Source organism: Onychomys torridus, chromosome 5 (assembly GCF_903995425.1).
Source record: "Onychomys torridus chromosome 5, mOncTor1.1, whole genome shotgun sequence".
Taxonomy (NCBI): domain Eukaryota; kingdom Metazoa; phylum Chordata; class Mammalia; order Rodentia; family Cricetidae; genus Onychomys; species Onychomys torridus.
In genome coordinates this window covers 123,080,513-123,103,984 of record NC_050447.1, presented here as the reverse complement: position 1 = coordinate 123,103,984, position 23,472 = coordinate 123,080,513, and the positions used below count along the sequence as shown (strand labels likewise).

Here is a 23,472-nt window from a genome sequence, read left to right as displayed (position 1 = left end):
TAGATTCTAAAATTTTTTATATGTTAGTCACAGAACATTGGGTCCAATACAGAGGAGGGCAAGGTATGGCTGTTTAAGAGACTAAAGGTAGCCCAAGACAAATTGTAATTTGGCTCTGGACTTGAAACATTGCAAACTCTATAATCATTGAAGCTCTAATCAGTTAATCAGTCTTGTAAAATGTTTCATCTTGATGGTGTGGCTTCTTTCTGAGAACTTTGACTTACACAACAGTTAACATTTTCACATGTCAAGGCATAATTGATGAGTGATCTTATGTAAGTTAATGCTGTCCCCAAATGGACACCAACCTTAGGGGCTATACATTCACTGAGGTAGTACTACCTGACCATGAAGATGTCTGTTAAAGACTAGACTGGAGCATGAGCCCAAATTAATTATTTCATACAGGTTCGACAGCCTGTTTTAAGGCCTCATGTTTTCCTTTGCGTGACCTAGGAACTCTTAGGGTTTTCCCATTGTAAATAGTTATATAGTCTAACCAATGGAATTTTCTTTTTTTGGCCAATGTGATTCTCACCTCAGATTGGTGCTGTCCCATCTGTTTTCATTCATGGTGATAGCCATTTATAAGTACACACCATAACCTGTGGCAATTTGGTGGTATTGAAAGCAGGTCCAGCTTCTTCTCTTAGGACTTCTGTAGTCTAGTATGCATAAATTGTCTAGGAATTGACCCTGATATCCTGTTGTTGGCCTTAGGGCCTTACAGCGTTTTCTGTTCTAAGTGTTAATGTCTTTCACAGGTACTTCATGGTTTATCTGGAGAGACATTTTGCTGTGAGCAAAACTAGGCTTATTTTGGAAAGTTTGTTCACAAATCCAATTGAACACAGAGTACTCTGAGTTTGTTTTGAGCAAGGAGTTAAGTGGAGCTGAACTTTTCAGGATGTGTTGTGTCTAAAAATTGGTTGTATTCTCATGAGTGGGGCTGGGCCTAAGAGATGACTCAAACCACATTGTTTTAACTTCACTTAAGTTATGTACTATTGTCTCCATAGGCTAGTGAATTTCTGCCTTATGTACTTTAAGGATGCAGAAAAATATGAGAGAAACTGTTAAAATTCTTTGAAAGACTGAATTGAATCTCCAAAGAGACTGTATTTATCACATTTAAAATTATGTAGGCATTTTGATGATTACTTAGTTTTGCTAACAGTGTGCTGCAGAAAAGCCTGCTTTCTTTGGCTCTCTTAAGAGCACTCATTTTCTTTCTGAACCTTTTAAATTTTATTACTTTTTTTTTTTATTAAGAGAATTTTTCATTCATTTTACACACCAATCAAAGATCCCCCTCTTTCCTTCTCCCATCCCCCAGCCTCCTCCTCCCAACCCATCCCCCAAAAGAAGGCAAGTCCAGGCCCTTCCCCCACCTCAAGGCTGTATGTGGTGTCCTATCATAAGTAGTGGGTTCCAAAGAGCCTGCTCATGCACCAGGGATGCCTTCTGATCCTGGGGGGTAGGGGTGCACGCAGATCAAGCTACACAACAGTCTCGCCATGCAGAGGGCCGAGTCCAGTCCCATGCAGGCTCCACAGCCATCGATCCAACTTCCATGAGGTCCCACTAGTTTGGTTTGGTCATCTCTGCAGGTTTCCCCATCATGATCCTGATATACTTGCTCATAGAATCTCTCTTCTCTCTCTGCCTGGTGGTTGGCTGTGGATCTCTGCATCTGCTTCCATCAGTCATTGATGAAAAGCTCTGTGATGACAGTTAGCGTATTCACCAGTCTGATCACTGGGGTAAGCCAGCTCAGTTCAGGCACCCTCTCTGCTATTTCTCATAGTCCAAGCTGGAGTCATCCTTGGGGATCTCTGGCAACTTTCCTAGCACCGGGTTTCTCTCTATCCCCATGATATCTCCCTCTATCATGGTATCTCTTTCATTGCTTTCCCACTCCCTCCCAACCATCCCATTTCCTTATGTTCTTATTCCCTATCCCCTACCCTCCATTGCCCATCCCTCATCCTGGACAGTTTATTCATGGAGATCTCATCTATTTCCCCCTTCCCAGGGCATCCCTCTTTGGGTCTTCCTTGTTAGCTAGCTTCTCTGGATTTGTGGGTTGTTGTCTGGTTATCCTTTACTTTACATCTAGTGTCCACTTACCATGTTTGCCCTTCTGAGTCTGGGTTACCTCACTCAGGATGATACTTTCTAGTTCCATCCATTTGCCTGCAAATTTCATGATGTCATTGTTTCTCTCTGCTGAGTAGTACTCCATTGTGTATATGTACCAGATTTTCTTAATCCATTCTTCAGTTGAGGGGCATCTAGGTTGTTTCTAGGTTCTGGCTATTACAAATAATGCTGCTATGAACATAGTTAAGCATGTGTCCCTGTGGTATGATTGAGCATTCCTTGGGTATATGCCCAAGAGTGGTATAGCTGGGTCTTGAGGAAGATTGATTCCCAATTTTCTGAGAAACTGCCACATTGATTTCCAAAGTGGCTGTACAAGTTTGCACTCCCACCAACAGTGAAGGAGTGTTCCCCTTGCTCCACATCCTCTCCAACATAAAACAGAAAACCCAGAATAGCTAAAAGAATCCTGTACAACCTCTGGAGCATCACCATCCCTGATATCAAGTTCTAATATAGAGTTATAGTAATAAAAAGTAATATATAGTAATAAAAAGAGCTTGATATTGGCATAAAAACCGACACATGGACCAATGGAATCAAATTGAAGACCCTGACATTAACCCACACATCTATGAACACCTGATTTTTGACAAAGAAGCCAATACTATACAATGGAAAAAAGAAAGTATCTTCAACAAATGGTGCTGGCATAACTGGATGTCAACATGTAGAAGATTGCAAATAGATAGATCCATATCTATCACCATGCACAAAGTCTAAGTGGATCAAAGACCCCAATATAAAACCAGTTACACTGAACCAGATAGAAGATAAAGGAGGAAATAGTCTTGAAGGCATTGGCACGGGAGACCACTACCTAAATAAAACAGCAGTAGCACAGACACTGAGAGCAACAATTAATAAATGGGACCTCCTGAAACTGAGAAGCTTCTGTAAGCCAAAGGACACAGTAAATAAGACAAAACGACAGCCTGCAGAATGGGAAAAGATTTTCACCAACTCCACATCTGACAGAGGGTTGATCTCCAAAATATATAAAGAACTCAAGAAACTAGACATCAAAATAACAACCCCATTTAAAAATAGGCTATAGAGCTAAATAGAGAATTCTCAAAGGAAGAATTTCAAATGGCTGAAAGACATTTAAGGAATTGCTCAGCATCTTTAGTCATCAGGGGAATGCAAATCAAAATGACTCTGAGATCCTTTCTTACACCTGTCAGAATGGCTAAGATCAAAATACTGAAGACAGCTTATGACTCTTAAAGAAACACAGGCAAGTAAGATGTTGAAAAGAACTCCAGCCAGGTAACAGTGGCACACACCTTTAATCCCAGCACTCGGGAGGCAGAGCCAGGTGGATCTTTGTGAGTTCAAGGCCAGCCTGAGCTACAGAGCGAGAACCAGGACAGGAACCAAAGCTACATAGAGAAATCCTGTCTCAAAAGAACTGCACATAGCCATGGAATTAACAGGGCCTTAGGGATCAATTATATAGGAGTTGTCAATAGTTATTTGCTGGGAAGAAAGGGGACAAAAGCCTTTTTAGTTTTCTTTGTTGTTTGGGATTCTGACAAAAGGAAGTAATGAGATTTATTTTAAATTAATTTCTTACTTTAGTAGAGGGTATATCTGTAGGTTAGGGGGTAAGGTCTTGCTATGAACCTAGTTCAGCTTGGCCTTGAACTCATGTTCATCTGCTTCAGCCTCCTGAGTACTTGGGAGTCCAGACATGTGCTGCCACACTCACTGTGTAGGTAGTAGAAGTCTTCCTTATAGAATTACTACATTAGAGGCTGAATAGTTTTCTAAGCAATTAAAAGCACTTGTTCCTCTTATAGAAGACTTCAGTTCAGTTCCTTACACCCACATGATGGCTTCCAACTATTTGAAACTCCAGTTCCAAAGATTCTGATGTCCTCTTCTGACTTTTGAGGGTACCAGGCATGGACATGGTACACATATGTGCATGCAAGCAAAACACTCATACACTTAAAATAAATCTTTTAAAACATTAGAATTGTTAGGTCAAATAAATGTACACATAAATTTAGATGGTTGAAAAATTTAGATACCTTCTAAAATGGTTTTACCATTGTGCTGGTTAGTTTTTATTGTCTACTTAACACACTAGAGTCACCTGGGAAGCGAGAAGAATTTTGAGATCATATTGGCCTGGGGGGCATATGTGTGGGGGATTGTTTTGCTTGATGATTGATATGGATGACTATGTCTAGGCAGATGGTCCTGAACTGTGTAAGAAATCTAGCTGAGCTGGCCAGTAATGGACCACTAGTGCATGCCTTAATCCCAGCACTTGGGAGACAGGCAGGCCGATCTCTGAGTTCAAGGCCAGCCTACTCTACATAGTGAGTTTTAGAACAATAAGGGCTACACAGAGAAACCCTGTCTCAAAAAACAAAACAACAAAATCTAGCTGATCATAAACCAGTGAGCAGCCCAGTGAGCACCATTCCTCCGTGGTTTCTGCTTTGTTTTCCTGCCCTGACTTCCCTGAGTGATGAACTGTGACCTGAAATGTAAGATAATACATTTTTTCCCACCCACAAGTTGCTTTTTGGTGTTTATCATAACAACAGAAAAGCAAACTAGAGCAGATGTTTTTTGCTGTTTACATTTTTACTATTGAGATTGATAGAAAAAAAAGTAAAGACCGAACAACATGGTGGTTTTTTGTATTTCCTAAAATCAAACAGTCCACTAGAGGGAGATGTTTAGCTGTCAGAAAATTAATAACACATTTTGGTCATATTAATACTTATTTTTGCATAATAAATATTAAAATAATATTTGAACCAAAGTGCCTGTCCTAGTTAGAGTTACTGTTGCTATGATAAAACACCATGACCAAAGCAACTTGGAGAGAAAGGATTTATTTGGTTTACACATCCACATCGCTGTTTATCACAGAAGGAAGTCAGGACAGGAACTCAATGTGGGAACCTGGAGGCAGGAGCTGATGCAGAGGCCATGGAGGAGTGCTGCTTACTGGCTTGCGAGGCTTGCTTTCTTGTAGAAGACTGGACCACCAGCCAAGGGATAGCACTACCCCCAGTGGTCTGGGCCCTCCCACATCAATCACTAATTTAGAGAATGCCCTAGTAGGGCCCAGGCTTATGGAGGCATTTTCTTAATTGAGGTTCTTTCCTCTCAGATGACTTTAGCTTCTGTCAAGTTGATATAAAACTAGACAGCACAGTGCCCTTAAATTGTATTAGTAGAATATTAGAAACAAAGATAGGGAAATCTATATAGAAAGTATGAGGCATTGCTTCTGTTGTTTCAGCTCTTATCAAAGGTGTTTTGATCATAAAATTAATTTCCTCCAGTTGACTGTCCCGTGTTGTCAGCACTCTGGTGTAGAGTTTTCAGACCATCAGAACAGATGTGCACACAGTATCAGTCTTCATAGTTCTTGCAGTGTAAGTCAGATGGGTGGGAGTTTGTTGATGGTAAAGTGTGTTTACATAACTTCTCTCCCTGAAACAAAAATGCTAAAAAGTAGCTACTTTAAAAAAAAAAAAATGAAGTGGATACAATTTCTTCATCACAGGCTTTAAAGGTAATCCGCTTATTTGAATATCTGAACCCAAACATTGAAATCTTAATATATTATGTTTTGTGATGGTACAGAGTTTTGAAAGCAAAGCGGTATCTCTCAGCCCAGAAAGGCTTGACCCAGGGGCTAAGGTGACTACTAATCAACAGCCACCAAATGTCAACCTGAGACAGTGTCTAAGTTCCTTATCTCATAGTGAGTGATAGATAAAATTGCAGACAAACGAGGAATAAGCAAAATCAATGAAAATTTACTAAGGAAAAGTTAGAGAAACTCCTCACAGTGTGAAGTGTCCTGAGGAAGGGGAGTGCTAAGCTGCATGCCTAGTGGCTTCTTACGAGACTTAGACAGAAAATGGACAAAGACAGTTCTGTTGCAATTGGTTCATTCTCTAGGCATATCCTTGGGCCAAGCAGACAGGGAGACTACAGGTTCTGCAAATACCTCCCTGGTTCAGCTGGAGATAACCACATGTTGTTTGCCCAGTTATGATAGTGATCACTCATTGAAGCCCATATCTGCCCATTTTTAAGTTTGTTAGCTGCCAACCTTAGCTGATCTGTTGGCTGACAAAAACATGGGCTGGTATTGTAAGTTGCTTACCCTATAGTTGTTGCTGGTCTCCACCCTTGTCGTATGTTGTGCTAGCTATTGATTGGACTATGCTTTCTTTGTATCCATGCTTATTTGACCAGCTTGTAGTTTGACCATAGACTGTTTCCCTGACTGCCCATGAGAAACTGAATCCTGCTTTAAAAGTATATACAGTTTGAAAAATTAGTATCTTTTAAAATATGTTTGTCTGTGAAGTGGTAGGCTAAGGTTGAGACGCGGTCTCTCACATTATAGCCCAGCTGGTTTAGAACTCACTGTGTAGTGACCACTTACTTGTGCCAGTCGTCCTGCTTCAGATTCCTAAATGCTGGATTGTAGGTAGGAGCTACTGTACCTGGCTCTAGGACTCTTTTCTTAAAGATTTCTGTTCATTGTTCTTAAATCACAAGGGTCGGTTGAGAGCTGTTGTTAAAAGGACCATGATAGGCTCGGCGGTGGTGGCACACACCTTTACTGCAGCCCTTGGGAGGCAGAGGCAGGCCTATCTCAGTGAGTTTAAGGCCAGCCTGGTCTACAAAATGAGTTCCAGGACAGCCAGGACTGTTACACAGAGAAACCTTGTCTCAAAAAACCAACAAAAACCAACCATGAGAGAAAAAAATGACCAAGGCAAGGAAGCTGAAGTCAGGGATGTTTATAAAGTCATTTCCTTTATGTATCAATTCAGAAGGAGTGGCATGGTTAACAGTACCAATGGCAGGGCAGGAGTGGAAAACAGTATCTTGGAATCAGCTTTACACTGGCTAAGCAGAATCTACAACCTTGTACATGGGTCAGGATACTAGATCCCAAACTATGTAGACAGGGTGACTTGCCTGTGTCATTGGGTGAAAAGCCAAAATCTAAACACACACACACACACACACACACACACACACACACACACACACACACAGAGAGAGAGAGAGAGAGAGAGAGAGAGACAGAGAGAGAGAGACAGAGAGAGAGACAGAGAGAGAGACAGAGAGAGACAGAGAGAGAGAGACAGAGAGAGAGAGAGAGAGAGACAGACAGAAAGAGACTCACACACAAGAGAGAGGTGCTTCTTAGAGTTTTGTTTTCTCCTAACCTTTCTATGTTTTCTTTCTTTTTAAAAGATTTTTCTAATCTATCTATCTATCTATCTATTTATTTTACTTTATGTATATGTACACCATGTTCTTACTTGGTATTCACAGAATCCAAGAGACGGCATTGGAGCCCTTGGAACTGATATTAAAGAGGTTGTGAGTCATCTTGAGGATGCAGGTTTTCTGCAAGAGCAGCAAGTGCTGTTAACCACTGATCCATTACTCCAACTCCCTATATTTTTCCTTAAAATAATTTTTTAAATATAAGCTTCATTGAGTTAGACCCTTTATTTCCTCTTTATTCAGCCCTATGGAAGCACTAGTCTGTTCTTTATTTTTCCACTTTGAACATTTCATAGGAATAGAATCATACATTTGATTTATTTGTCATGTTTTCAAGGCTCATCCTTGTTATTGCATGTGTTTGCACTTTTTTGGGTTAAATAATATCCTCTGTGTGGATGTACCACATTTTGTCCATTTCAGCACTTGGTGATGTTGTTTTCACTTTGGGTTGTTATGATTAATGTTGTCATAAACACTCATACGAAGGTTTTTAAGTGGATATATGGATTTGTTTTGGCTGTATCACTAGAAGTGTAATTACTAGATCAAATGGAACTACCAGATAATGACTGGTGTGTCCATCACTTCTGTGATTACTGCCTACTTTTTTTCTTTTCTTTTTTTTTTTTTTTAATTTTTTTAGAGAATACTCTTTTAGTTTCTATGATCAAACTGACATAGGTAAGAACTTACATATTTAGTACAATACATTAACCCTGTACAAATGGGGAAAATTAAATTTTTTATTTGTTTATTTTTTTATTTTATGTGCATTGGTGTGAAGGTATCAGATCCCCTGAAACTGAAGTTGCAGATAGTTGTGAGCTGCCATGTGGATGCTGGGAGTTGAACATGGGTCCTTTGGGAAGAGCAACCAGTGCTTTTAACTGCTGAGCCATCTCTCCAGCCCCAGAAAAATTAATTTACCATTTCCAGACCAGTATGGCTATTAATTTCTGTACAGCCAACAACTCAACATGGCAAACTGAGATACCTTTTTTTCAAAGTTGACAACACAGCTAAAGTTTTTATTGTACATATGTGTGTATGTGTATATAAACAACAATAATAGCAGTATGTTATTCATCAGTAGATTACTGCCTCTTTGTATATCGTCTTTGGAGAAATGTCTATTCAGATCCTTTGTCCAACTTTTAATTATGTTATCTCTTTAAAATCTGAGTTGTAAGAATGTCTCTGGAGCATCACTAGGTATGCTAATACACACCTTCAATCTCAGCTCTCAGAACTAGAGGCAGTTGGCTCCTTGTGAGTTCCAGAACAGCCAGGACTACATTTAGAGACCCTGTCCCACGTCTCAAACAAACAAACAAGCAAAAAAGAATGTCAGAAATTGTTTTCATTAGTGATGAAATTGGTTCTGGCTTTTGGTAATAAATTCTACTGTCCTGGAACTCACTCTGTAGACCAGGCTGGCCTCAGACTCACAGAGATCCACCTGTATCTGCTTCCCGGGTGCTGGGATTAAAGGGCTGTGCCACCACTGCCCAGCTGTAAAGTTTTCTCTTAATTTATTTTACTTTAGTGTAGAACTTATAAGAATCTAAAGTGTAAGAGTGAAGTAAATGAATATTTAGGAAATTCACTCTTAGAATGATTTCCAGAAGGTCCAACTTATATTCCTGGTGCCAGGTTTGTGTACATCTTTACCTGTGGCAACCCTGGCCCTACAACAGGGCCTGGCACATACTAGGCAAGTACTTAGCCGCAATTTCCTGGCAGTGGAATTTATAAATTTTTGTTCAGTTAAAATGTCACTTGTTTTTAATTTACATTTATCGACTACTAGTAAAATCTTAACTTTTAAATGTTGGAATTTGCTTTATAAGTCTTTTAGTTTGTCTTTTTTATCTTTAGTTTTTCTCTTTTCTTCATGCTTATGTTAAACATTTTTCTCAGTTCATGGCTTTTCTCATAAAGTGATTTTTATTTAGATACTTGAGTTTTTATGTAATCATATCTGCTAGTTTTTTCTTTTCTTTTTCTTCTAATTTTGCCTGCAGTCCAGAAGAGGGCACTAGATCTTATTATAGATGGCTGTGAGCCACCATGTGGTTGCTGGGAATTGAACTTAGGACCTCTTATCATTTCTTATCAATTTTCTATTTACATATTTTAAAGTATTATTGTCTAGTTTAAAAGATATCTGCTCCTGTACATGAACTTTTTATCTTTTATTTTAGACTAAAGAGAAATTATCTTCTATTATAACTGACCTCAGCATAATAATGGAACCAACAGAATATTCAGAATTAAGTGAATTTGCATCTAGGTAAGCTGTTTTACAAATTTAATTGCTTTGTGGTTGATTTTTGCTCCACAGGTTTTAAAATTTTCTTTATAATTTTTTTTTTGTTTTCTGATACAGAAAATTTTTTCTTTTTAAAAAATTTATGTGTATGGGTGTTTTGCCTGAATGTATGTTTGTATACCATGTACATGCAGTGCCTATGGAGGACAGACAGAAAAGGTCACTATATATGTATGCTGTTGACCTTTTGACTGGATCTTTTAATATACTAATCATAACTTTGGTTTTGAGACTGGGTTTCCCTTTGTGGACATAGCTGGTTTCAAACTTCACTCTTCAGTGTTGTTGGTGGTGGTTTTTTACTCTTTGGGGGGCCCACCACCCAGCTCCCAAATAAATACATATGGAGATGTATTCTTACTTATGAATGCCTGGCCTTAGCTTGCCTTAGTTTCTAGCCAGCTTTTCTTAACTTTAAATTATCCCCTCTACCTTTTGCCTCTGGGATTTTTTCCTTTTCCCTTACTTCTATAAATCTTACTTTTACTCTTCCGTGGCTTGTAGTGTAGCTGGGTGGCTCGGTGGCTGGCCCCTGAAGCCCTTTTCCTCCCAGATTTGCCCCCCTATATATCCTCTCTGCCTTCCAGCCCCACCTCTCTTTCTCCTGCCTTGCTATTGGCCAGTTCTTTATTAGACCATCAGGTGTTTTCCACAGGCACAGTAACACAGCTTCACAGAGTTAAACAAATGTAACATAAACAAAAGTAACACCCCTTAAAAAAAAGTTGTACTACACTTCTGCCTTGCCCTCTTTAGTAGCTAGGATTCCTTGCCAAACCTTAGAAATACTAGAGCTCCTATTTAACAAATATCAATCTCTGAATGATCTTTAAGTCCAGGTCTGCTGATAGATTAACAGTGGGTTAATTTTTCTTGAATTTTTGCTCATAAATTTTGGTTGAATGGTAGACATTTGCCTGTGGTAAAGCAAACTGAAGCAGATATTGAGTGCTTGTGGCCAACCTCTTATCATGCTGCTAATATGGGGAACTAACCAGTGGTAGTCAACAGTTGAGCTGGATTTGGGGTTGTTATTATTATTACTATTTTTATTTTTTTATTGTTTTTAATTATGTGTATGTGTGTGCACATGAGTTCAGGTGCCCTCAGAAGCCAGGAGCATCAGATCCCCTGGAGCTGGAGTTACAGGCCCTGACATGGGTGCCTGGAACCACATTTAGGTACTCTACAAGTACTTATTGTTTACTGCTGAGGTATCTCTCTGCATCAGGATTTTTTTCTGTGTTATGGGATGTGTGTGTCGGGGGAGTGGGGGGGAGCAGTCCTCACTCTGTTACATGGGCTGCCCTAAAATTGTGATCATCTTGCCTTATCTTCCCATGTGTTTGAGATTGCAGGCATGTGCCACCACTGATCAGTGTTGGTGTAGGATCACAGACCAAATGAATATCTTGTCCTTTCCATGGAACTGGAGGTTTTCACTGCTGCTCCTCTTTCAGAAGCAGTTATCTTTGTCTTAGCATCAGGAGTGATCTTATACCTCTCCCAGGGACAGATGGGTTGACCTTCTCTCTTGGAAGCCATGGATTTGTTTTCCTTACTTTGCCATCTCACCTTCAGTCACTTACAGTGTCTGATTCTGACAAGGTCTGAGGCTTTATGCCTGTACTCCAGCAGCAGCTGATCAATTTTTGCATGTCTGTGCTACTGATAGTTCTTTCTGGACTTGTATCATGGCCAAGTCTTTCTGGTTCAATGCTTTTTTGTGTATGTAATGATATGGCTTGAGTGGAAGGCCTTGGCTGGTGGAGCCAAAGTACCCCCAGAGGGTGAGGCAGACACACCATGCAGAAACAGCAGTGGGCTTTGGAATGGCACATTGGAAAGTCAGTCACACCCTAGGCACATGGAAAGAGATTATTACAGAGAGAGAGAAAGAAGAGAGGAAAAGAAGGAGAGAGGAAGAAAGAGAAAGGGAGGGGAATGGGAGATGTGCACCTCATGGCGGGGAAGGGAGGACGGAGGGAAGAGAAAGAATAAGGGAAAGGTTTTTCCTTAAAAGAGGATTACATCAGGATGCAGGGCAGGTCCCCAAGGAGTGGGCCTGAATGTCAACTGTGTATGGTTCATTTCTCTCAAAGATGGACAAACTATGACTTGCAAACTGTTTTCCAAGATGATCATACTATTTTGTAATACCAACACTGTATGAGAGTGAATAATAATATTTAAGTGAATTATTACTAACATATAATTTAGATTCATTTCTAAGGAGAACATAGTAGAGTTTTTAATCCCAAATTTCTCTTTGTGCTTTGCTTTGTGCTTAAGAAAAAGACATTTGGAATCATTTTGGTTTTCTGACTACTCTAGTTGAAATTGAAATGTTTTTGCAGACATTTTGTGAAAAATCCATTACATATGTTTTACATTTGCTAAAGTTTGGACTTTCCTTAGGAAAAATAGATGCATTATAATCAATCCTACAGTGGTAAGAGCCCCCACCCCCCATATACGCACACACACTTTTTCTGTATGTAATTGAAAACTGTGCATGCAATAATAATAGTAATCTTGATAAATACAAAAGAACTGTACTTTTAAAGTTCTTTTAAAATTACATTACCGTCATCAGGTTGGTGTTTGTGTATCTGTGTACTCTGGTCATTGTATGATTTATTTTTCCCTCATCACATGCTGAAGTGTTTGGTTTTTGCTTACTTGGTTAATGGAATCTAGTCTCTTTGCTTATAGGCCATATTGAAGAAACTGCTGCTTTTTTTAGGTGTATTTCCTTTGGAGAGTAATTTGTTTACTCAGAAGTCTTCCTTCCTTCCTTTCTTCCTTTTTTTTCTTTCTTTTCTTTTCCTTCCTTCCTTTCTTCCTTTCTTTCCTTCTTTTTCTTTCTTTCTTTCTTCCTTCCTTCCTTCCTTCCTTCCTTCCTTCCTTCCTTTCTTTCTTTCTTTCTTTCTTTTTTTTTTTTGTGGCAGGGTTTCTTTGTGTAGGCCTGGCTGTCCTGGAACTAGCTCTGCAGACAGGCCAGCCTGTAGCTCATGGAGATCCACCTGCCTCTGCTTCCTAAATGCTGGGATTAAAGGTGTGTACCACCACTACCTGGCAGACAAAATAATTGTTATAAAACAATTGAACAACAACAACAAAACAACCCTATAGCTTCCCGTCTACATTTCACCTGTACTGACTTCTGCCATTCTACTTTCTGTTTGTTTGATTTTTTAACCACATTAAATACCTCATAGAAGTGGAATTATGAAGTATTTGTCTTTTGGGAGAGGACTGGCTTTAGTTGGCATGGTATTTTTTAAAAATTTAAGTTGATTTGACTGATACATTAGAAAAATAAAAAAATTCATAAGTATGCTGTTCTGATATGTATGTGTTGTATATTGTTTGAATCAAATTAAATATGTCTTTCTTTATATTTGTTTACATTAAAAATTCTTACAGCTTTCTATAATGTATGGTACATTGTATATAGTCACTCTTGGTATAATATTAAGGTATATCCATAGTAGTATGTGTCACAAATTCCTTATTTTAAGATAGAATTCTGGGCTGGGTGGTGGTGGTGGCGGCGGCGGCGGCGCCACACTCCTTTAATCCCAGCACTCGGAGGCAGAGGCAGGCGGATCTCTGTGAGTTCAAGGCCAGCCTGGTCTAAAGGTGCAAAGCTACACAAGAGAAACCCTGTCTCGAAACAAAGATGGAATTCTGTTGTAAATAAATATCACATTTTGGTCATCCATTCATCTGCCAGTGGACATATAGGTCCTGTTTTAGAGTTTCTACTGCTATGAAGAGATACCATGACTGAATTCTTATAAAGGAAAACATTTAATTGGGGTTGGCTTACACTTCAGAGGTTTAGTCTATTATCATCATGGTGGAAGCATGGCAGCAGGCAGGCAGGCATGGTACTGGAGAAGTAACTGAGAGTTCTACACTTGCTCTCCAGGCAGCAGCAAGAAGAGACAGAATCACACTGGCCGGGCTTGAGCATCTGGAACCTCAAAGCCTGCCCTCAGTGACTCACTTCCTCCAACAAACCACACCTCCTCCAACAAGGTCACACACATCTAATAATGCCTGTGGGGACCATTTTTATTCAAACCACCAAAGGTCCTTTCCACATTGTAATTTTTGTTATGAGCATGAGTGTACAAGTGTCTCTTCGAGGCTGTTTTCCTATCTTTTAGGCGTATACCCAGAAGTAAAATTGCTGGTGTGTGTGGTAATTCTAACTTTAAATTTTTGTTTTGGTTTTCGAGACATGGTTTCTCTATGTAGTCCTGGCTGTCCTGGAACTTGTTCTATAGAATAGGCTGGTCTTGAACTGACAGAGATCTGCCTGCCTCTACCTCTCCCTCTGCCTCCTGAGTTCTGGGATTAAAGGTATGCACTACCATTGCCTGGTTCTCTACTTTTAATTTTTTTAATAATTTGTTTTTATTTTATATGCATTGGCGTTTGGCCTGCACATATGACTGTGTGAAGGTGTAAGATCCCCTGGAACTGGAATAACAACAGACAGTTGTGACCTGCTATATGGATGCTGGGAATCAAACCTGGGTCCCCTAGAAGAACAGTGCTCTTAACCACTGAGCCATCTCTCTACTCCCTACTTTTAATTTTTTTGAAGAACTGCTATAGTGATATATTGTTTGTAATCTAAGAAATAAAGCTTTCCTGAAGATCAGAGGACAGAGCTAGCCACAGAGTTAGCCATAGAGGTCAGGCAGTGGTAGCACACACCTTTAATCCTAGCACTCCAGGAGGCAGAGGCTGAGATCAGTCTGGATTTCTGTGAGTTCAAGGCCACGCTGGCCTTCATGAGATTAATCCAGTCTAAAAGAGAAACAGAGCCAGGCAGTGGTGGCACACACCTTTAATCCCAGCACTAGAAAGTTTGAGACGGGAAGTGATATGGCTGAGCAGAGAAAGGAATATAAGGCAGGAGGAGACAGGAACTTACTCTCTTTCAGGCTGAGGAGTTGATGAGGTAAGAGGTGGCGGCTGTGGCTTGCTCTGTTTCTCTGATCTTTCAGCCTTTATCCTGATATCTGGTCCCGGGTTTGTAGTTAGAGTTTTCCTGCCTGGCCCAGTCAGGACAAATCTCTCTTACCTGCCAGTCTCACAGTCGCTCAGACCCAACCAAGTAAGCACACAGAGACTTACATTGTTTACAAACTGTATGGCCGTGTCAGGCTGCTTGTCATCTACTTCTTCTATCTTAAATTAACCCATTTCTGTTAATCTATACTTTGCCACATGGCTTGTGGCTTACCAGTGTCTTTACATGTTGCTTCTCATGGCGGCGGCTGGCGGTGTCTCTCCCCAACCTTCTACTTCCCAGAATTCTCTACTCTCTTGTCCCGCCTATACTTCCTGCCTGGCCACTGGCCAATCAGAACTTTATTTACACAGAGCAATATCCACAGCACGGGTTTTTATTATAAGACCATTTAAAATTTGAGCAACAAACTGCCAATCTATTTTCCACAGTAGCTACCTGCTGTTAAGTAGTATGTCTGTTTGCATGGGTTTAATACAGATGGCTATTGTGTAGAGTTCCTCAATTTTCTGCTATCTGGCTGCTGTAAATATTATAACTGTCCTTTTCCTGATTGCATGGTTTCTGAAAAGGACAAATAAAAATGGAGCATAAAAGATCACTAGCCCTTTATGTCTTAGGGGAACCCCTTTAGCTGGGATAAGTAGAAAGAAGTCTAAAGACTTTTTTTTTTCCTTTGTTTTTTTGAGACAGGATTTCTCTGTGTAACAGTTCTGGCTGTCTTGGAACTAGCTCTGTAAACCAGGCTGCCCTCGAACTCACAGATTCACCTGCCTCTGCCTCACAAGTGCTGGGATTAAAGGCATGTGCCGCCACTGCCACCACCACCACCACCACCACCACCACCTTTGTAGACAGTTTTCCTGTGTCCCACCTGGTCTGACAGCCGCTTGGTCCCAAGTAAACAGAGAGGCTTATATTAATTACAGACTGTATGACCTATGGCTAAGGCTTCTTGCTAACTAGCTCTTTCATCTTAAATTAACCTATTTTTATTAATCTGTATATTACCATGTGGCTGTGGCATTACTGGTCTGCTGGCATCTTGTTGCTCCTTGGGCGACGGGCTGGAGTCTCTTCTCCCTGCCTGTCTCTTTCCTGTATCTCTGCTTGGATTTTCCACCTGCCTCCAAGCTGCCTTGCCATAAGCCAAAGCAGCTTAATTATCAATATAAGTGGGAACAACATATATTCACAGTGAACAGAAAGACATCTGATAACACACTGCCTGTCTTTTATCTGCACCTCTGTGATCAGAAGCAATATTAGCCATCAGAGCACACAGAAGTCCTTTTTTCTTCACCCAGACTTCCCCAGATAGCGGTGGTTGTGCCAAGAGCTGACCTTGACTGAAGTGAACCCCAATTTGCTGTCTAAGCCTTACCGTGAATGTTGGAAGACTTCCATAGATGCCAAATTTTCACAATAGCTATATCAAACAGGGGTTACCAGTGGAATTGTCTCAGTAGGAAGATGAAATTTCAGGTCATCATCTGAAAATCATCACATTGAAATATTTCTTTTTTTTTCTCCCCTCAACATGTTTTTATTAATTTCTTGGGAATTTCATATAATGCACCCTGATCACACATGCTTCCCATTCTTTCCAGGTCCTTCCCACCCCTCCCCACCAAAGTCCAATTGCGTTGCCCATATACTCATAGGAGCCTGGTCAAACTCCCAGTGGCCAGCCCATTAACGAGAACTGTGTCCTCCCCCTACCCCCCCCCCACCCTTCGCCAGAAGACATCAAGTGTGAATAGTTACACTTTAGCATCTTTATCGCAATTTGTAAGGATTCTTAAATAGCTTCATGTCTGGACTGTTTCATTTAGGAGAGTGGGGAGAGAGGTTGGCACAGAAGCATTCACTGTCTCTCATTAAGTCATTGGTCAATACCATTGCAAAAGAAGCTACTCTGCCTATAGCAGCTGGAGGTATCATGGATCATGGATATCAACATGGTTTCCAGTGGCAGCCTAGATCACGGGCATCAACATGATTTCTAGTGTGCCCTATTTATACAGGTGCCCTCAGAGGGCAGAAGAAGACATCAGATCCCTGAAACTGGACTTCTAGATAGTTGTGATACTACCAGATGTAGATGTTGGAAAGTGGACTTGGGTCCTCTGAAAGAGCAGCAAATGTTCTTAACCGCTGAGCAAAACCTGTTGAATAATTTCTTAGTCTTTTTATTTATGTTGGTGATCAAAATAACTGAAAATTGACCACTGGAAATCCATTTGAACTGGCTCCTACAGCCATGTGATACTACTTAGTCCTATCTTCAAGCACGTCTTTGTAATTTGATATTAAAAAGGTTTTCAGGAATTGCAATACATAAGACCTCTTCTGCCCCATCCATGGACTGAGTCACTTCTCTGAGGACTTTTAGTGAAGACTAGTATTGGAGACCGAGAGCTGACACATGATGTGTTCGCTGCTGTTGGAGTGCTTTGTTTCTTAGCCTTTTCAGGAGACAGAGCTACAAAATTTGTGCTTATACTCAGACACACACATACACCAAATCTTATCATCTTTATACTGCTTTTATACATGCTCCTGGTTCACAATTACTTGTTCCTTCTTCCACATTAAGACTTACTGTTTTAGTTTAGTTTTGTTTTTTAGTAAAAATTTGTGAGCCAAACATGGTGGCCTATGCCTTTAATCTCAGACTCGGGAGGCAGAGGCAGGTGTATCTCTTGTGAGTTCGAGGCCAGCCTGGTCTACAAAGCCAGTTCCAGGACAGCCAGGACTACACAAAAAAACTCTGTCTCAAAGAAACAAAATAATAATAAAAATTTGCTTGTAATGGATTGTTTCAGTTGTTTGTTTGTTTTTAATTAATGACATCAAAGTCTTTATATGTATTTTAGAAAGTTTTCTTTTGGATATGGAATTCTTAGTTTTAGCTTTTAGGATGTTTTCTACCCCTAATAATATTAACCTTTGGCTTTAAAGATACCCTTTTATATTAAGGATTTGACATGAAGTCTGTTGTGTTTCTTCTCATTGTTCTACATTAATGAAACTGGTTTATAATTTGGTTGTGGTAGTGGTTACTCAACTCTATTCATTTGACAATAATTATAAAATTGTATATCAAAGAAAGAAGTTTGGTATAACTCAACTTAAAATACAAGTGTTGTAAGGGTACTATTTACTGTTCACTCTTAGTCTAAGAATACAATAATGAAAAAGCTAGTTTCTGGTTTCATAAAGCCTGGTGCCAACATCCTCGCTGTGCTAGACAAGAGACAGGAGGAAACACCTTGAGGTGCCATGTGAGATACAATGACACTGATTTACTAGCAGGAAGTCTAAGAGAGAAAATAAACTTATTAACACAGAGAGTCAGTCTATAAGTAGCACTATCCAGGGTTGAGAGTCCATTGGTGGCCAGGTGAACTGGCAACATTCATCCTCTCTATACAGCATTGCTTCACAAAGCTGAATGGTACTTCTCCTTCTCTGTAGTATTCCTAGAGTCCACTGGTGATGGATGGGCTGGAAGAAAATTGTCGGGGATCTGGTGCTTGATGGGCTAGACAAATGGCACCTCAGTCTGTCATGTCACCTCATTCAGTGATGCTTATCCTATCTACAGTGTTCTGTGAGGACCAATGGCAGCCTGCTGGGCCAAGAGTACTTGTGCTTTTCACAGTGCTCCTTTTCTGTACCACTTATGTCAAAGCCAGATTTTATTGGTTAGATGCCAGAAGTATTGGCATTATTAGCTAGCTTTTGCTCTTTGTATGACTAATGACTAGCAGTCCAGTAACAGCTGACTTACAGAAAAGTAGTTTTTCTTTTCAGATAATGCTAACTTGCCTAGTTCCCAATGTACTTTGGAGAGGCTAACTTTAATTCTGGCCAGTGGGCCTCCAATATTCCCTTACCAGAGAAGGGCATTTCAGGAATAGGGTAGTTGATGCTGAAGTTCCACTGTTTTCAAGGATCATGAATGAAGCTTACAAAGAAGTAAATGAGTGAGATCATAAACATATGGTAATTGATAATGGAAATACTACCAAGAGCTATGGGAATATAAATACCTACAGTGTACCACATAGAGGGTCTTGCTAACCCAGAGCTCCCACTCTCTAATGTGGTTGGCCTTTCTGGTATCCAGCCCCAGCCTGCTGGTGCTCTGGGAGTCTGCCTGAGTTCAGCTTCAACCTGTCGAAGGGTTCTTGGGCAAAGGAGAGAGGAATGAGGAAATATTAGGTAAAAAGATAGAGACGATAAGAAAGACAGAGACACAGGATAGCTTTGGGAGGGCCCTGGGTCAATACCTGGTCTCCTTGAGGTTTATTCCAAAGGGCCTTTTCTACAATGCCAATGAGGGGGGCAAAGACCTCACCCTCTCAAGCACAAGCACAGTCAAGTGTAGACCTTCCAAACACCTGATAACCACACCCGTAGCCAAATCATCCCATTATGCAGCCCTGCTCCGTAAAGCAAGCTCAGATTCTCTGATCCTGAGTAATTTTGGCTCCCACATGGTGTCTAGAGTTCTCACTCAAGAACTTGTATGGGATAGAAACTTTGTGCCATAAATAAAGCCCAATATTTTGCATTCATCAAATAAGATTTCCTGGAGAATGTAGCATTTGAGTAGTTGAAAGTTGGAAAAATCAAACATTTGAGTAGGGCATTCCAGGCTAAGATTTCTGGCAATTAGCATTAGCTGTCACAGAACAGAGACTTACACAAGTGCAAGGTTCAACATATAGAAGGGCATCAAGGTCATTTTTATTAGTGTTAGTGTAACACATGTTAATAGAAAAAATAAGAAGTAAATGCTAAGTGAGCCTATCATTTCATGCTATTTACTAATCATAGCATCTTACTCTTACAGAGCAGAAGAAAAAAGAGATTTGCTCATGTTTTTCCGAAGTCTACATTTTTTTGTGGAGTTGTATGAATATCGTAAGAACACATTTAAGCATTTTAAGGTAAAGTCTGAAGATTTTAAATTTAAATATATATAGAAAATGAAGCTGGTGTTAATTTTGTTGTAATACATTCATAATTTGTTTTTTTGGTTTTTGTTTGTTTTTTGAGACAAGGTCTCACGGTAGCTCTGGATATTCTGGAACTATATAGACCAGGCTGGCTTCAAACTCACAGACATCTGCTTGACTCTGCCTCTTGAGTGCTGGAATTAAAGGCATGCACTACATACTTGCTTTAAATTTCAAAGAGTAGAGAATATTATCACTAGTTTAATAAATTAGCAGTTATTTGTAATAAGTGGGTGATAAGGTTCTGTATAAATCAATGGATAAATGATATGATGGAATTTTATTGTTTTGACTATTCATTATATTCTCATTTATTTGAAAATTTTATTTTTGAAAATTTGACCTTTCTGGAGTACATAAAATACAAGAATAAATGCTAGTAAAGAATAGATAGTGCTAGTTGTTGGGGTGCATGCCTTTGGTTCCCCACACTCACAAGGCAGCAGCAGGCAGTTCAGTATGAGATTGAGGCCAGCTTGGTCTACACAGCCAAGGCTATGTACACAGTGCCTTAAGCAACCTATTATATATTGTTACAAAACAATATAATTGTAACTTCTATGCCACACTATTTTAAACTGCTGGATTATTGTACATCTGGAGTATAAATATTGAAGCCTGATTTTTATGAAGTAATGCTTTTAAGTCTGATGGAAATACTTCAAAGATTGCTTTTTAAAAACCATTGTTTTTAGGGACATAAGCAAAAATTGTTTGCTTGTGTTCTAATCCTTCAGATCCTACTTATTTCCATAGCATTGTTATTAATAGCTGTGAGCCACACAAAAACCTCTCAATAAATCAGCATAAATAATATTTCAAGGTTCTAGTCCTTCAGAAGCCTAACCTATGACTATTATTTTAAAGACTAGTACTAATTCTTCTGTATTTGGGGTTCAGTTCTTTTTTGTAAATTATTATTATAATAGTCATTGTCTTTTATTGAGTTAATAAAATCTGTCAGACATAAGGCTTTCTCCAGAATGAAAAATGGGCAGTTCCCATATTGCAGTCCCTCAAGTAATTCTCATGATTTTGTTATATTTTTATTTCTGGGCTCTCTGATTTCTTATATTACTTATAAGTATAACTCTTTGGGTTATTGTATTTTTACAATAAGTCTTGGAGTTTGTAGAAATGAGTCTTTTCTCTTGGTTCTTTTTCAACATTTTGTTTGTTTGTTTATATGGAGTTTTAAATATTCCATATAAATTTTAAGATTATTTTTAATGCTTCTGCAAAAAAAAGCATCATTGATACTTTCAAAAGGATTTCACTGAATCTGGAGATTGTTTTATTGTCTTGATAATATAAAATTTCCAGGCCATGGACATAGGTGTCTATTCTTTTATGTTTGTTGTCTTAGTGTTCTATTACTATAAAGAGACACCATGACCAACTTATAGAAGAAAACTTTCAATTGGAGGCTTGCTCACATTTCAGAGGGTTAATCCATTATCATAATGGCAGGGAGCATGGCAGTAGGCAAGCAGTCATGCGGTTGCTGAAGTAGTTGTGAGCTCACATCTGGTGCAGGCCTTAAGAGAGACACTGGGCCTGGCATGGGCTTTTGAAACCTTAAAGGTCACCCCCAGTGACACACCTCCTCCAGCAAGGCCACACTTCCTAATCCTTCTTAAAACAGTTTCACTTCCTTTCACTAAGCATTCAAATATATGAGCCAATGGGGATTATTTTTATCCAAACCATCACATATGTCTTTTGCTTTTGTGTACTTTTTGCAGTATTTGTAAGGTGTAAATAATTTTTAAAATATTTTCATCTTATGTGTATGTATGAGTGTTTTGTGTCACGTTTGTAAGTATACCACATGTTGCCGTTAGAGTCTAGAAGGAGGTGGGTATTGGAGTCCCTAGAACTGGAGTTATTGGTGCTGGCACTAAATTTGGGTCCTTTATAAAAGCAGGAGATTCTCTTAACCTCTGAACCATATCACCAATCTGTAGGAGGAGTTTTCCTGTCCCACAGCCACTCTCAAATAAACACACTGAGGCTTATATTAATTATAAATGCTTCAGTTGATAACTCAGGCTTATTACTAACTCTTACAACTTAAATTAGCCCTTTTTAAATTAATCTATGTATTGCCACATGGCTTGTGGCTTTACTTGTCCTCCAGGATGTTTTGCTCCCTCTATGTGTCCTGGCAACTCCTGACTCTGCCCTCCTTCCCATCATTCTTCTAGTTTGGTTGTCTTGCTTATAATTCCTGCCTGGTGACCAGCCAATCAGCTTTTTAGTAAACCAGTCCAAGTGACATATCTTCACAGTATACAAAAGGATTATTACACAGCACCAATCCTGTTATGTTTTTTTTTAATTTTATGACTATTTCTTTAGTTATAATTGTCAAAAATGAAACACCTATATAATAGAGTAGAATCAAGAATAATTTTATAGCTGGGCGTTGGTGGTGCATGCCTTTAATCCCAGCACTTTGGAGGCAGAGGCAGGCAGATCTCTGTGAGTTCGAGGCCAGCCTGGTCTCCAAAGCGAGTTCCAGGAAAGGCACAAAGCTACACAGAGAAACTCTGTCTCAAAAAAAAAAAAAAAAGAATAATTTTACTTGTGTTGTTTTCCTTGGTCCATTCTGAATCTTATTTTATTTTTCAGTTTAAGGGTGTGTAACAAAGATATAAGCTACCTATGTTCAAATGGTCTTAACCTTGAAATCCAAGTTTTTCTTTTTATTATTATTATTAAGAGGTTTTTCTATTCATTTTACATACCATTGGGTTTAACTTTGAAAAAATTTATAATTTTCTTATGGTATTTTCTCATAAAATTCTGTTACAAAAAGACTATAGGTTGTTCATGTAGATACAAAGATCCTCGGCCAGGCCCCAGATGGATCTCCAGGAGTCCAGTTGTCGAGAAAGAGAAGGGATTGTATGAGGGAGAATTGTTGAGACCAAGATTGGAAAAATCACAGGGACAAATAGCTAAACTAATGGAAACACATGAATTATGAACCAAAAGCTGTGGAGCCCCCATCTGGATCAGGCCTTCTGGATAAGTGAGACAATTGAATAGCTTGATCTGTTTGGGAGGCATCCAGGCAGTGGGACCGGGACCTGACCTTAGTGCATGAGCTGGCTGTTTGGAACCTTGGGCTTACACATGGACACTTTGCTTAGCCTGGAAGGAGGGGTCTAGACTTGCCTGTACTGAATCCACCAAGTTTAAATGAATCCCCAGGGGAGTCTTGGCCCTGGAGGAGATGGGAATGGGGGGGGGCCTGGGGGAAATGCGGGGGCGGGAGGGGGGAGGACAGGAGAACCCATGGCTGATATGTAAAATTAAAACACAAATATCCATATAAAAAATAAAATTCGAAATAAAATTTTAAAAAAGACTATAGAAAGCTGGGGATATAGTTCAGTAGTCTTTTCTAGCATACACCAGGCACTGTGTTCAGTCCCCAGAACAATACACACTCTCAAAATACCAAACAAATTCTGTGTGTTTGTATGCATGTGTGTATGAGTACATTTTCCTGGTGAAAGCCAGAAAATCAATAGACATACCTATACTTTGTCCATTGTCTCCGTCTTGTCACTTTATTTCCATTGATT

General features: G+C 39.5%; 1 protein-coding gene across 1 annotated transcript in view; it reads left to right on the top strand.

Annotated features, from left to right (window-relative positions):
- The window catches only part of LOC118584055 (centromere protein P), a 195,340-nt gene that overhangs the window by 15,048 nt on the left and 156,820 nt on the right, over positions 1-23,472 (top strand). The window contains exons 4-5 of the mRNA XM_036187997.1: positions 9,666-9,754; positions 19,711-19,807. Of these exons, the coding sequence (XP_036043890.1) occupies positions 9,666-9,754; positions 19,711-19,807 (186 nt within the window). The remainder of the gene's footprint in view (positions 1-9,665; positions 9,755-19,710; positions 19,808-23,472) is intronic.